At 47.5% G+C, this 15,416-nt stretch overlaps 1 protein-coding gene across 1 annotated transcript in view; it reads right to left on the bottom strand.

The window, feature by feature from the left end:
• GALNT17 (polypeptide N-acetylgalactosaminyltransferase 17) overlaps positions 1-15,416 on the bottom strand; it is a 392,529-nt gene that overhangs the window by 211,567 nt on the left and 165,546 nt on the right. The window contains exon 3 of the mRNA XM_036409104.2: positions 2,690-2,856. Coding sequence (XP_036264997.1) covers positions 2,690-2,856 — 167 coding nt within the window. The remainder of the gene's footprint in view (positions 1-2,689; positions 2,857-15,416) is intronic.

Genomic DNA, 15,416 nt, shown 5'->3' with positions numbered 1-15,416 from the left:
TTGACTCAGTGGTTCTCCAAGTGTGGTCCCTGCACCAGGGGAATCCCCCAGGAGCCAGTAAAAAATGCAAATCTCTTTGCCCCACCTTGAACTCCTGAAACTGAGCTTCCTCCAGGGTAGGGAGCCACAAGGTTCCCAGGGGAAAACATCTAATGCTAGCGGTGTATAGACGCCCTGGCTCCCTCAGCCCTGGAGCAGGATAATCCTGAGGCACTTTTACACTGACTCCAGAGGCCCCCTGGGATGAAGCTCCTGTTAACCACACTAAAAATCTGCATGACACCCCCTTTGAGGGGTGCCTTCCCTCCCCAGTCCTACTTCCCCAGGCCCCTCTTCACCTCCCAAATAAGCTAATGCATTCAACTCTTTGTCTCAGGGTCTGTGTGTAGGGGAACCCAAGCTAAGGCATCTATGGAGACACCATTCCCTCCTCTCCGGCCAGGCTCTGCGAGATTTTTGTGGGACAGAGAGCCCCACCGGCAGTGAGTCCTCACCTCATTCTCAGTCCCTCTCTTTTCTGGGTTGGCCAGCTCTTCTGAGTGGCACTTCCAGCCCACAGTTGCTAGCTCCTTGACTAAGGGTCAGCTACCAGCCAGGCCCATAGGACAAAGTCCTGCCCAGAACTTGGAGTGAGGATATGCAGGTCGAGGCGGTATCATGGGCTCCAGGAGGGTACAGGGTATCACAGCAGTATAGAGCAGGGACTTAGGATGTCGGCAAAGTCTTGGAGGGTGTGACACCCTGGGAGACCTGGGGAAGGAGTGGGGTTAGCCAGCAGTGAGGAGGGTGGGTAGTAGCAGAGATTCCCTGCAGGGGTTTGAAAGTCCCGCTGAAGCAAGAGGTCTGTCTGGGTGAACAGAGAGGCTGGCAGGTACGCTGTGAGCAGCCAGGCCGAGCTCTGCCAGAGGATGCGACCCACAGGTTGAGAACCGCTGCTGTAGAGCCTAAGACCATCGGAAAACACAGGTATTTACATTACAATTCATTATCAATAGCAAAATTACAGTTATGAAGTAGCAACAAAAATAATTTTATGGTTGGGGGTCACCACAACATGAGGAACTGTATTAAAGGATCGTGGCATTAGAAAGGTTGAGAACCACTGACTTAGAGGCTTCAAGGAACTGCAAGCCTCCATCTCACAACAAGACTCTCGATGTCAGTTTTCTAAAAATGTATTTTTATTGATTTCAGAGAGGGAACGGGAGATAGAACCATCAATGATGAGAGAGAATCATTGACTGGTTGCCTTCTGCAGGCCCCCTACTGGGAATCAAGCCCGCAACCCAGACATGTGCTCTGACCAGGAATCAAACGGAGATCTTCTGATTCATAGATCAGGGCTCAATGTCAGTTTTAAAAGAATATATAGATAATGAAAAGGCCAGAGATCAAAAAAGAAAAATAGGGATGTGAAAAATTCAGCAAATGGCCCATTTGTCCTCCAAATCCAGAGGACTCCCCACCAGCAAAGAGTAGTGCCTGAGGGCACCCTGCTATAATGCAGGTTCAGAAGGGGCAGGGGGACTTCAGCCCTTGAGCCAATCAAATGTGAGTGGGTCACCCGGAGCTCCCCAAGATACTCAGGTTTCAAACAGGGCCTGTGGTTCATCCTGCCTCTCCCAACCAGGAGCTCACAGGATGATCCATCTGTGGTCAGTCTGCTGAGAGCAAGGGGTTCAGCTGCCCCTTAATCCTACAGTTGCTCAGAAGATAAGCCTCCTGGCTGGCTCTCTGTCTGTCACCTGCTGTGAGTTCTTTCCCTGCACTGAGCACAGTGGATTTTGCAGGCTATGAGCCAACATGAAGGTACAATTAGCCAAACCAACCCCCCACCAACTCAACACCAGGCTCTCATCTCCAAGGACCTCACAGAACTTCTGCTGCTGCCATCCGGTATTTGCTTGTTTTATATTTTTAAATTGAGCCACCATTCCCCACAGAGCTCAGTTCCAAAAGGCCTGCAAACTCTGCTTCTTTCTTCTTCTTCTTCTTTTTTTTTTTTTTTTTTAAAGCAAATCAGTCCAAAGCTGATTTAATTTTCTTTTTCTTTTTTTAATAGATTTTATTGACTTTTTACAGAGAGGAAGGGAGAGAGATAGAGAGCTAGAAACGTCGATGAGAGAGAAACATCGACCAGCTGCCTCCCGCACCCCCCCCCCCCCACCATGGATGTGCCGCAACCAATGTACATGCCCTTGACCGGAATTGAACCTGGGACCTCTCAGTCCGCAGACCGACGATCTACCGCTGAGCCAAACCGGTTTCGGCAAACTCCGCTCATTTCTATCCACAGTCATTGTGGGCACAGTGGCCCAGAGAGGAATTCTGAGGTAGGACTTCCCATCAGAGCACAGAATTTCCCTGGTCCTCTAGCCTCCCAGGAAAGGGGGTATGTGGAGGAATTCAGATCTCTGATGCCATCTCCTTTATTAATAAGAAGAGAGGAAGTTAAAATTAGTCTAGATACATCACCGGTCATTTTCTCTCAGCCCTAGAGGACTCATCAACTAATGAAAGTGTTTGCCTGGACTTCCTCCTCCAAACTTCTCCCTTTCCCCGGATACACCCCAAGAACAGAAGACAGAGACACTTGGGCTGGTGCTGGAATGAAGGGGCATTGCCCCTGCTGATACTGTGAGTTTGCATCCTCCTCTCTAAGAAACCCCTGGGTCAGCCACCCCCATACCTTCATCGCTGTTGTCATCCACCAGGATGATTTCCTTCAGCAGGTGTGTGGGCGTGTGGTTGACAGCGCTGTGGACAGACCGCAGGATCACCGACAGGGCTTCGTTCACAAAGATAAAAATGATGGAGATCTGGGGCAGCTCCTTGGCGTACTTCAGCTCCTTACACCTGGGGAGGAGAGCAGGGAGAGCCACGTCAGAAAGGAGGGGCACAGGGCTGTGCTGGACACAGGAAGGACGTCCACCCAATCCTTGTACACGTCATCCTGAGGTGTGAACCACTGGTTCCCTGTACCAACTGGGTCTCTTGGTTAAGAACTGAGAATAAAAACCTAAGGAGAGAGTCAAGGGATCCAGCCCCACTTATCCCAAATTTGCCAACTTTGTACGAATGGGAAGCACAGTCTTGGGCACACATCTGCCATACCACAGGCTGCTGCGCCCACATGTACCCCCTGGTCATATCAGTGCCCACCTGTCCAACTGCTCACTCGGGCACCTGCACTTCCTTGTCCGGGGTTCAGCTGCTATGATGTCACCTAAGCAGTTACCCGCCCTCATCAGCTCTCATCCAGAGACTGCTGGGGGCTGGTGCATAAACACCTGACTTCTCAGCTCTGGAGCAGGTTGACTCTGAGAGGTAGTTTTTACACTGCCTCCCAGGGTCCTCCTGAGATGAAGTTCCGGTCACACACACAGTAACAATCTGCATGGCACCCCCTTTGGGGATTCCTTCCCTTCCCAGTCCTACTTCCCCAGTCCCCTCTCTATTTCCCAAATAGACTAATGCACTCAACTCTTTGTATCAGGGTCAGCTTCTGGGGGAACCCCTACTAAGACATCTACAGGAGACCCCTGCTCTCACAGAGCTTACGCTCTAGGTCACAGTGTTTCCCAACCTTCTCTCATGATGAGAATCACCTGGTGGAGTTGTTAAAACACAGATTCCTGAATCCCAACTAAGAAGTGCTAAACTAGAATTTTTGGGAACATATAGGTAAAATTGTATACTTAACTAGTGCTCTAAGACAGATTTTATATACAGAGCACTAAGTTAGGTATGCAATTTTACCTATATGTTCCCAAAAATTCTAGTTTAGCACTTCTTAGTTGGGATTCAGGAATCTGTGTTTTAACAACTCCACCAGGTGATTCTCATCATGAGAGAAGGTTGGGAAACACTGCTCTAGGAGACATAATACACACGTGCACATAATCATAATCAAGGAAGCGGGTCCTCAGCTTCCTGACACACCCCATCTCTTCTTTCTAAAACCTCCGTGAGGACAGAAAGTGGCACCACCTGCCTAAGAGGTCCTCCCTCTTATGTCCCAGCAACTGCCCCATCCCAAAGATAGGGCGAAAGGGGAGAATCCTTTTCATCCATGCTGGACTCGGGGCAGAGAGCTGATGACGTTAGAGATAGTAAAATGCTCAGAGGACGTGCTCTGCATGGCTCAGTCCCAGAAGCACCCACACACTGGGCATTTGGTTCCACGCTTAGTCTGAGCCACCCTGGAAATACAAGGAGAAACAAGGTGGACTGGAATCCGGATCTCGCATTCCCCTTCCCCCTGTAGAGCACAAAGTGTGAGAGCAAAACCCACACACGGGAGGAAGGAATGGAGTGAGCAAAGCAGGAAGAAGATGGAGCAAGAAATGTGGCTGTTTTTTATGCTGAACAGCTTGGCCTGTGTCGGGCCATATTAATCATGTATAGGCAATTTTCGGAAGAAAATAAAGTTTTGTTGCAATATACATTTGTGTCTCCTGGAAGAGGCCGTCCAGAGATGCATTGATCATGCAGCCTCATTTTTACCACATCGCTGTAAATTCACCTCTGGGGCTGCCAGGGAGATTAGAATGGATATTGACGGGCTCCTGGGCAGTCTGCGGGAATCATCTCATTTACTGTGTGGTGATCCGAGAGAGGAGGGCACTGGGAAGGTCCCTCAGAGCCCCCTGGCAGCTGTCCTGAGCCTGGCAGGCTGTCAGCTGCTCCTCCTCAGCCCATTACTCACCAGCCCATACATGTGAGCACACACACCTTCCACACCCACCTACTCTGAGCATTCATTCCTGGGGCTGGTCTCTTTAGTCCTTTGTTTTCAACAGCTTCTGGCCCTTGAAATTAAGACGCAAAAAGGCCAGAGTGCACTGTACCAGCACCATCTTCTGCACCCACAGATCATGGGGTCACACTGTAGTTAATCAAGCCTGAGTTGAGAGTCAGACCTCTTGGCCAGAGCAGACAGGCCCCCCCTGGTGAAATGGGAAACATGGGAACCTCAGGGGAGCAGGAGGGGTACAAGGGGGGATGGGAAGGGGGCTGATCCTTCTCTTTTCATGAGTCAAGGTGGCCATTCAGTAAATCCTGCAGGATTTTCAGAAGTGAAAAGTGCTCTGCCTCACATTGGACACGTTACCCTGGGCACATGTTTCTTCATCTCTAAACTCTCAGAAAAGTCCTCACCATCCCTAGCTCTGCGTGGATCAAATGAGACCAGCCTTTGTCAGGCCATCAAATGGAAATTTGGTGCAACATCTAATGGAAAGACTCAGTCTGTCTGGTTGGCCCCTCCATCCTCCTTTCCACTTCACTGTTCCATCTCACACATTCCTAATCACCACTGGCTAGGCTTCCCAAGTTTTCACTCAACCAGGTGGTTCCTGCAGAAATCCAAGACTCTCCTCCCCAACAAGCCTAGGTCTCTAATCTCACCCAGTTTACAATGATACATGTCTGCTGTGCAGACATCTTCAGGGTCTCACCATAGGCAGAAAATAGGAATACAGTCATTTTAAAGAAAATTAGCATTATTTTTGTTGTTCTTTCAACTCCAGGGTGATAGATTCTGGTTTAAAAAGAAAAATATCTCTCTAATCTGGCTTATTGCCTGATACATAGAAGATGCATGGAGGAATATGTTGGGGAGATGGGCAACTGAAGTTTTAATCATTCTCTGTAAGGAGTAGCATACATATATATGTTACTTCCAATCAGACGTTCAATGCTAGATAGGACAGAAGATTGAGAGTGGGAGGGAGATTAAGGATGGGTGATACAAAGAAAGAGAGAGACTCTCCAGCCAGAGAAGCACTAGAAATTGCATAGAGGAAGCGAATATACAGAGCTCCTGTACCTAGGAGTTGGCACTAACACAACTGTTGCTGTGGCCTTATGACCTTAGGGCAGTAGATATGGGTCCCCATATGCTGCAGATCAAGGCTGACATGACAGAAGCCCCTCCTCTCATTCCCAAGTTCCTGCTAAGCTAAAGGAGGAAGGTGCTCAGAGCCACAGAGATGCACATGGTGCTCTCTGGGTGACCCCAGGGGTGGCCAATGCCAAGTAGACTGGGCAGGTCAACTCAGGGACGGCAGCAGGTGGCTCAGCTTGGCTGCTAGTCCCATCTTGACATAATGGAATATACAGAATCAGATGTTTCCCACTGCAAAATGGATGTAAGAGTAACCTGGGAGTGTGTGAGGATAAAAGAACAGGTCCCAGACTGAAAGACAGGCAGGGAGTGAAGAGATGATAACACACAGCAGAAACAACAAAATACCTCAAAATTTATAGCGTGTGTGTGTGTGTGTGTGTGTGTGTGTGTGTGTCCCAGAAATCACAAATTTCCTTTCGATAACTAGTCAGCAAGCATTAAACACTCCTTTGCCTGAACTAAGATGATCTGGATCAACGTCAGTCAGTGCTCCAGGCAGGAAAGGGCTGCAGAGAAATTCAAGACCAGGCTCTGCTCCTCAAAGCCTCACAAGGAACAGATTCTTATGAAGCTGTTCAGAAAAGAAAGCAATTGATTTACCAAATGAGGTCTCTTAGACACCTCACATCTGTCCACCTGACTGCCTGTCCAGCTGTCCATATGCCTGAGAAGCTTCCTTGTAACTCACCTCAGTGATCCCTGTTTCCCACTTCCTTATTCCCAATCACCCCAAAGCCCTTGGCATTGACTTCACTTAATGCCAGGAATGACTTCACTTATTTCACTGATGGTAAGGAGAGGAGAGCCAGGAGACCCGACCTGCACTGGGAACCCTCCAGAGAGAATCACAGTTAAATTGAAAGAAGGTCAGGGACCAAGGCCCCAGGCAAGGAAGAAATCAAAGCCCAAAGAGTTGGCCGCACCTTCTCATAAGCAGACCGTTGTCCATGATCAACTTTTAAGGAAACAACTTATATGACCCAATGTGTTGCAGATAAGATGTATCAAGACACACTGTGACCCAGTCTGCCAACTGGAAACAAAAATATGACCCCAAATATCCCCATTATTGTTAAAAAAAAAAAAATAGATGCAGTATAGTCCAGAAGACCCAGGAGGTTACAGATAATGATGATGATGATAACCAACATATACACAGCAACCCACATGCCTGAAACTGCTGGGAGCTCCTATGTTCTGTACTGTCTCATTTCGTACTCACGGTGGGCAGTATTTCACAGATGAGGTGAAGTCATTTCCCCTAACTCACACAGCAACCTGCAACAAGAATGCCAGGATGTGAGCTTCATCATCTGATGTTTTGACTCTTCCAAAGCTCCTGCCAGACCAAGGCAAAATGCGGTAACTGCAGCAGACAACCCCAACAAAATTTCTAGCCTAGCCTCTTCCTAGCTGGGACCTTGGCAAGTTGTTCAGTCGATTTGAGCCTCAGCTTCCTATTCCTGCCCTAAAAGCCCCGACTAGGAGACAGCCCTCTGTGGACAGTGGCACCGTGCCTATAGCCTAGCCTGCTGGGGGCCAAAGGAGCACAGACCAGGAAAATTCCATGCAAGTGGGATGTGGGTGAGCAGAAGCCAGTCCCCAAAACCCGGGCTTAATAAGGCTGGAGGGAAAATAGGCAAATATCCTAGTATTCTTTTTTTTCTTTATTAAGTTATTACATATGTGTCCTTATCTCCCCCCACTGCCCCTCCATCCCCAACCAAAGATCCCAGTACTCTTTTTTTCTTTATTGATTAAGTTATTATTATACATATGTGTCCTTATCCCATCCCCAGTACTCCACAACCCCCCACCCCCACCCCCACTCCCACCCCCACCCAAAGATCCTAGCATTCTGTCTGTGATCTGGGCAGGTGCTACCTTGGGTGGTGCACCAGGGTGTTATCAGAAGCCTCTGAACTGAAGGACCCCAGGGTCAGAGAGCCCCAGGACCGCTGGGGCTGGATGTGGAGGGTGCACCTGTGTGTGTCCTCTGGATGGCTGGGTGGGGCTGGTTCACGGCAAGTGCGCACAGGCCTGCACTCAGGCTCCAGTTCTGTCCCTGGTCCCATTCCTGCCCATCAGTCCCTCAGGTCCCATCTAAAGTGAGGGCTCCCCTTCCACAGCCTGCCCAGTGTTTCCACATCACTTGGCTCACATGGCCCATCACTGGTGGCTAGCTCTGGCTCCTAGGTGCAATAAGGCCTCTCAGCTCCTGCCCACCAGCTGCCCCACCCTCGTGAAGGGACCACTCACCGAGCACTGCCTAAGCTCTAACCTGCTGACAGTAAGCGGGAGTCCTGAGTTTTGAAGCAAACCCAGGACTCTAACAAGGCCGTTTGTAAAGCAATGCAGTGGATGCTAAGTGCCCGGCGGCTGTACCTCCACCAGAGTGATGGATGAGCTGAGTGGGACCAGGAGGGCAGGGAAGATGAGCTGTGAGCTGGATTTGAAAGGTGGATCAATGGATCAAACTTGCACAGTCAAGAACAGAGGGAGGGGCGGGCAATTAGAGCTCTTCTAAGCACACAGAGGCACTAGGGCCCCCTTATTTTTCTCTTCCAGAAGAAATCTGTCTACGTTTGTTTAGAGATGGAGCGGTAAAGAGCCTGATGTTGGGACCTCGGACTCACATCAAGCTCTGCAAAGTCCTACGAGACTGATCTTCATCTTCAAAATGCTTCACAGACAGACATAACGTCATAAAAACCCACACATAAAGATTCCACAGCTCAGGACACCTGTGCTCTAAGGGCCAGGCCTCTTGTCGGGCGCCGAAAGGCAACATGGACTGAAGTGAGAGGAAGGAAGGTTCAGGGAGTCTACAAAGAATAGGCAGTTTGAGTCCGAAAACACTGCCTGGCCACCCCAAGGGCAGCCTTGCTCTAATGAGAAAACTACTGATAATTGTGACAGGCGTGGGGGGACACATGCCACAGCCACTCCTCCCACAGCTGTGGCAAACATGGGGGGTGGGGACTCCTTCTGAAAGGGCCTCGCCATCACCATCATCTCCAGACAACATCACACCCACTTCAGAGTGGACAGTCCCTGAGTGTCTCCCTTGTCAATTCTGAATGAGCTTTCTCTACTAGACCAATCCTGGAATGTCCCTCTGTGCCACCTCTCCTGCACTTCCAGAACTGGCACACCTGTTTCCTAGCCAATGGGCACGCTCTTTCTTGGCTGACCTCTAAACTCAGCCTTGAAGGAAGCAGGTCAGGAAGTCAGTGCTCACCCCACATCTGTGCTGTGGAGTCCCCAGCCTCCTCCCACCTCAGGGCCTTGCTTCTCCCACCACTCTCTCATCTCTCTCTTCCCTCTCCCCCCACTGATGTTTGTCCAGTAGGGAACTCAAGTCTCTCCCAACCAAATAAAAGAAGTCCCTTTCCCATGGCCTCAAATCACCACTTTCCCTTTGTTTGCCCTCCCTGTCTCCCTCCTTTATCTCCCCTTCATTCCGCTGGCAACTTCCAGACCCGCATCTCTGGCCTGTACCTTCATTCAAGCTTAAGTTCCCCACTAGACATCTCTACTTAGGTGTCTCCCAGCCTCCCCAATCCGGTATGCCTAAAACTGACACCTGCTCCCTTGTACCTTCCTGTCTTCCTTCAAGGGCATCCCCCTTTCTCTTCAGGAGTCAAGTTAAAATCATGACCCAGCCAACGTGTCTAATAGCTCAACACACCCATAACTCACCAGATCCTGGAGATTCTGCCACCGTGAGGATGTTTTATGACACTCAGTCCATTGCCCCCATCTCTACTGCCTTAGCTCCACTCATCAATTCCCTCTTGCATGACATCCAAAGGTGTAACTGGACCCTTGCCTCCAGTCTGCCCTTGGCAGCTAAGCCCCATTCTAACCATCTCATCACCTCAAGAAGGAGCTTCCTAAAATGCAAATGTGATCATGTCACTCCTCACACTAACTCTTTGCCTCTCCTTAGCCTTTGGAATGTGGCTCAGATTCCTTTGCCTGGCACCCACGTTGAGGCCAAGCATCTCTCTCCAACCTCATCTCCTACACCACCTTCCTCCAGCCACTGTACCCTGTATTCCCCAGAACTGGGAATGCTGCCTCCCATTCACACACTTTTCTCTCTGCCTGAAGGGCCCTTCCTTCTGCCTGACATGCCCTCCTCCCTCCAGCCCCAGCTCCAGGCACCTCCCCAGAGCCCAAACTGGCAGTCTAGCCCCTCTATTTGTTACTTCCTCTCCCTCAGCACATGGCCATCTGGGCTCTCTTCCCTCTGTCCTCTCCCCTGCAGGGTGGCTATTCTCATCTTCTTTAACCAGCCCACTTTCAGGCAGACAAATGGTTACTGAAAGAACGAGAGAAAACCCTTCTACCGTCCCTATGCATTCCCTTTGCTCTTCTTGTGATCAAAGACATTACTTATCTCCTCCCTCAATTATGACACCGGTGATGGTACCTCAACACTTAAAAGATACCATCCTGAACACAGCCACCTGCTGTCTCCCTGCATTTACTAATCAGTCCTCAGATTCTGAAAGCTGCTTGGGTCAAGTGCATTAACCAGCTCAACACTCCTTTTTTTCCCTCCTTCCTCTGCATCAAGCCTTTCTTATAATCCTAGGGAAGAGTGGTATCATTTTTAGCAACAGCGAACCTTGCAAAACAAGATGTGGGGCTGAATACCTGAGATGTATGAGGCCCTGTTTCAGACCTCTCATTATTAGGGAAAATGCACACTTTGCTGAGTGGCTTCACTTCCTCTCGCTGAAGGAGCAGCACACCTCGTTAGCTGGGCTCCCACAGAGAGCAGACTCCAGCATTCAAGGCCGTGTCCTGCCTGCCCATCAGTGGCACTGGGGCCATTTTCCTCTCGTTTTAATTTTTTATTTCTTTTTTTATATTTTATTGATTTTTTATAGAGAGGAAGGGGGAGAGATAGAGCTAGAAACGTCGATGAGAGAGAAACATCGACCAGCTGCCTCCTGCACACCCCCTACCGGGGATGTGCCCGCAACCAATGTACATGCCCCTGACTGGAATCAAACCTGGGACCTTTCAGTCCGCAGACCGACGCTCTACCACTGAGCCAAACCGGTTTCTGCTAATTTTTTATTTCTTGATTTTAGAGAGAGGATGAGGGGGAAAAAGAGAGGGAGAAAGAAGAAGGGAGGAAGGGAGGGGAGAGACAGAAAGAGGGGGGCGGGGGAGAGGGAGGGAGGAAGATGGATTTGTTGTTCCACTTATTTATACATTCATTGGTTGATTCTTATATGTGCCCTGACTGGGAACCTTGCGGGTACCAGGATGATGCTCTAACCAGCTCTAACCAACCGAGCTATCTGGGGCCGTTTTATGAATCAAGACTCAGCCTGCTCTGTGTATGGCATGATTCTTATCCTGGGGCGCACAGAGCTTCAGGGAAACCCTCATAAAGTAAATGCAAGATGTTGTGAGTATAGCAATGCTAGTTTTTTTCTGGGGGGAAAATCCATACCCTTTTCTTTGCTTCTCACAGGAGCACAGTAGGCGGGGATGAACCCGGGCAACATGGCTCAGAGCACCATGGTCAGTTTGCAGCCCCTGGTTAAAGACCAGTGCCCAGGCCCTATTTTCGAGCACCATAAGGTCACAAAGCTCTATGCTTCCCCCTTACCAGCCTGGTTCCTATAAACATTTACTTTGAAATACTCTCCAAACCATTTTTGGTTTTTGGACGGATTACCTATTGGCTCATGGCATCCTGGGAAGCCACTTTCTCTGAGTTGAAAAAAGTTGCCTTTCCAAGGACAAGGCAATTGCCGTTTGCCAGGAAAACCATGAGACTCAGCTCTCCTTGGCCAGGTGGCAGCTATACCAGTTTCAAGGTGTAGTAGAAACTGGTAACAGGGGCAAAAACCCTACCTCTCTCTCTCTCTCTGCAGAAGGTTTTTTAAGTGCAAGGGGTTGGTTCACCTTCTCTAACCCCCAGCTCTGCCCAGAGTTCCCTGCTCTGTGCACACTGCTTTCTCTAAGAGGGAAATGAGGACACACACAAACGGGGCAAGAACAGGGGTAGCCTCAGACTCTCAGCTCTGTAGATGAATCTGTCCAGAGGTAGCTTATCTTCTTGTATTCAACTGTGGAGAGCAGAGTTAAAGAAAAAGAAAAACTCTAGAGTTTTATTAAGCAATGGCTCAGGGACAGGATTTCTGCAAACAATTAAAGGTAAATGAATGCAGACAGTTCCAGGCCAGAGCTAAGACACCCTCCGTGGACTTCTGGCCCAGGAGATGTGCCTAAGTACTCATACACGGTGTTTATCTGAGAACCTTTTAAGGTGAGTCCAATGAGAGGGGACAGCCCCGACCGCTGAGGAGGGACGAAAATACATTAGGAAACGATGCCAATTGGAAAGAATAAATAACTGTATTCCAAGGCCCAGCAGGTCCAAAATTTGGTCAATAGGATTCTTCATAGAAACTGAAGACCACAAACACTGTGTTCCCAGCCAGTCTCGCCTCCCGCATGCCCAGCCCCTGCTCAGAGCTCCATTTGGTTCCAAAGGCTGTTATCCCGTAACATCAGCACGGCAATGAGAAACATATTATCCAACGAGCTATTTTTCCTTTTAATGTTCCAGCCAAATTGGCCATTCAAGCCTGCCTTTTTACTCACCCCGACTCTGAAAATACTTCTGTTTATTCCCACATCTGGGCCACTACTCTGTCCTTGGCGTTATTGTTGTTACTTTTATTCTGTTACCGCCACCCATGAAGTCTTCCCCGAGGCCAGGCCCTCCCCACTCGGAGTCAAATCCCACACACCACCCCCTCCAGGCCCAGTTGGGTCCTAACCTGGCCTTGGGTATCTCACTTGGATAGAAAATGCCTTCTCCCTCCCTGAACTGCTGGTGTGATTCAGAAGACTCTGCTTATGCTGTGTGGTAAATGCATTAATGTCCCTACCCTTCCCCTCCATGCATGCATGTGCTTTGCCACAGGACTTGGAAGTTTTTCTTACTAAAGAGGCTACATTTATTCCTCCATACTTTGGATCCTGGGCTCAGACGCATGACTTGCTTCGACCAGTAGAACAAGGTGAAGTGCTTGTGCCAGACCTAAGCATGAGTCTCAAGAGAGCTTCTCATGCCCTTAGCCATCATCTGAGAACTACTGGGCTGGCCCTCTGGTTCCAAATGAGGATGGATGATAAGGGGAGAAAAGGTGGCCCCCACAGGACTGACATGCATATGTGAGCCCAGCCACTGCAGCAACTCACTGTGCCAAGAACTTGAGAGTGTAGGTAGACATCATCCCATTAGTTTTCATAATGAGCCAATAATGTACGGACCCCATTGTTGAGAAAAGGGAGACTCAGGGTTCCTTGCCCAAAGGCAAGTGAGTGGTGGGCAGAGCCAAACTTTAAAACCATATGTGCCTGACTCCAAGGCCCTTTGTTTTTGCCTCTGAGAAAAGAAATGATTTATCAAGGAGGATCTGAGTAGAGGGGTTTTTGATGGATTCTGTTTATTCATCTGTATTTCACTGTAGTTTCCAGGGTTCTACACCAAACATGCACTACTTTCATAACTGAACCATTTCATAAATTGTTACTTTTTAAAATATTTCTAAGGAAATAATTTTAGCACTTGACTAATGATGTCAATATTGACCTGAAAAAAATAAACAGGTAAGAATGACAAAACTATTAAGGGGAAAAGAGTTTAAGGAAACCTGGAGAATTATATGATGCTAAAATCCAATGTAAATTAATAAAATTTAATCAAGAACAAGTTGACTTACAACTGACCCTGCCCTAGAGAACTGATAACAAGAAGCTGCCATAAGCCAAAGAGTAAGGACAAATCATTCAACAAATGATGCTGGGACCACCGTCTCTCTATTGGGTATAATAATAAGAGATCCAAACACACTTCAAAATAGATTTTATATAGGTAAAACAGTTAAATTTAGAACACCAAGTATAAGTGAAATAAAAATGTAAGTGAATATTCATAATACTCTGCATGTTGAAGAGTCTTCAATAGTTTCAATGTAATTGCAAACCTCTGATCACAAAAATAATAAAATTTAAAAACAACAGCAAACTGCAAAAAAATTTCATAGCAATTACAAAAGCGTAAAAGATAATGAAAACCTGAAGAACACAATTAGATAAATAAAAACACACAATTCAAAGAATGAAAGAAACAAATAACAAACATGAAACTAGGTGGAGCCTCGCTAGTAATAAAATAATTTCAAATTAAAACAATAATTAAATGACATTTTGTCTCTAGGTGGTGAAATTATAAAAACATTTTTCTTGCCTCTTTATACATTTGCTGTTATTTTTTTAGAGTGAGCAAATATAACACAGAAAAACACATCAGTTTGGATTAACAGATGGACAAAAGAACCATGTTGCAAAAGAAAAAGAAAGAAAAAGAAAAAGAAACTTCAATGCTTGACCAGAAATTCTTGGATTTCCAAGTGGGCATGAGATCAGTGGGCATGAATAAGAGACACCCCAAGTCATCTCACACATGTGCCCTGGGGCCACAATCAGAGATGGAATTCTGAGTAGAAACAGAGTTCACAAGTATTCTACCTTTTCAAATGCAGGTGCGAGGAAAAGATGGAATAGCCCAACCTCATGCTATCCATTCTAGAAAACAAACATACCACGGAAATGAACTCCAACTTCCCTCTCTATCCAGAAGCTATTCTGAGACGGGCTTGTATAATAAACATAAAACCAATCACTCCTAATTGCAGGCCGTTCCCTGTTAGTCAACACGTGGCTTTGAAAGGGCATGCAAAACTCACACAGAAAATGATCGTAATTTTCTCTGAAAACCGAGTTAACTCCAGCTATATGCCAATTTCTTAAGGTTGTGGGAACTGCTGTTTACAATGATAGTAAATACTAAACGGGATGTGAGTCCAAGCCTGGGCATTTTATAAAGGAACTGAACCATCCCATTGAGCTTGCCAGGCATCCTGTCTCATTTATTAAGACCCATTTACAAAGCAACCTAAACTTCTGTGACCTATTCCTAACTCGAGGACATCCTTCTACTCGGGAGTAGAATCACATGAAAAGAGACTTTGATCCTCTTTAAATCCCATTTCCACTGTTTTTGCAATGTCCTGTAGAATTCTCCCTCCCACTTTTGTATCATCCCTCAGAAAGGATGTAGCTTTCATCCTTTTCAAACTTCCTCCAGGTAATGCCTTCTTTTCTAAAATCCCACAGGTAAAATCTGCTAACTTGGAGCCTTCTATTTCGACTCAACTCTCACATCTTGGGCTGGTACAGAAGTGGTTGTAGATACATGAGGCAGAGTGTAATAATGAACCTTTCCATGAGGCTTTGGCCCCAACATTTACTGTTCTCATCACTGGCCTGTAGGTTCCATGGAGTCAGGAACCACAACCCTATATGTGATATAGTTCCAGCACATAAGTTGTGTTCAATATATATTTGTAAGTACATTAATACACAAAATAGAAAGAAAAATATATTAGTTACTTGTGGCATA

The sequence above is a fragment of the Pipistrellus kuhlii genome, unplaced genomic scaffold (genome assembly GCF_014108245.1).
Source record: "Pipistrellus kuhlii isolate mPipKuh1 unplaced genomic scaffold, mPipKuh1.p scaffold_m20_p_4, whole genome shotgun sequence".
NCBI classification, from domain to species: domain Eukaryota; kingdom Metazoa; phylum Chordata; class Mammalia; order Chiroptera; family Vespertilionidae; genus Pipistrellus; species Pipistrellus kuhlii.
The sequence above is the reverse complement of the archived record's forward strand: the minus strand, read 5'-3'. Positions and strand labels throughout refer to the sequence as shown.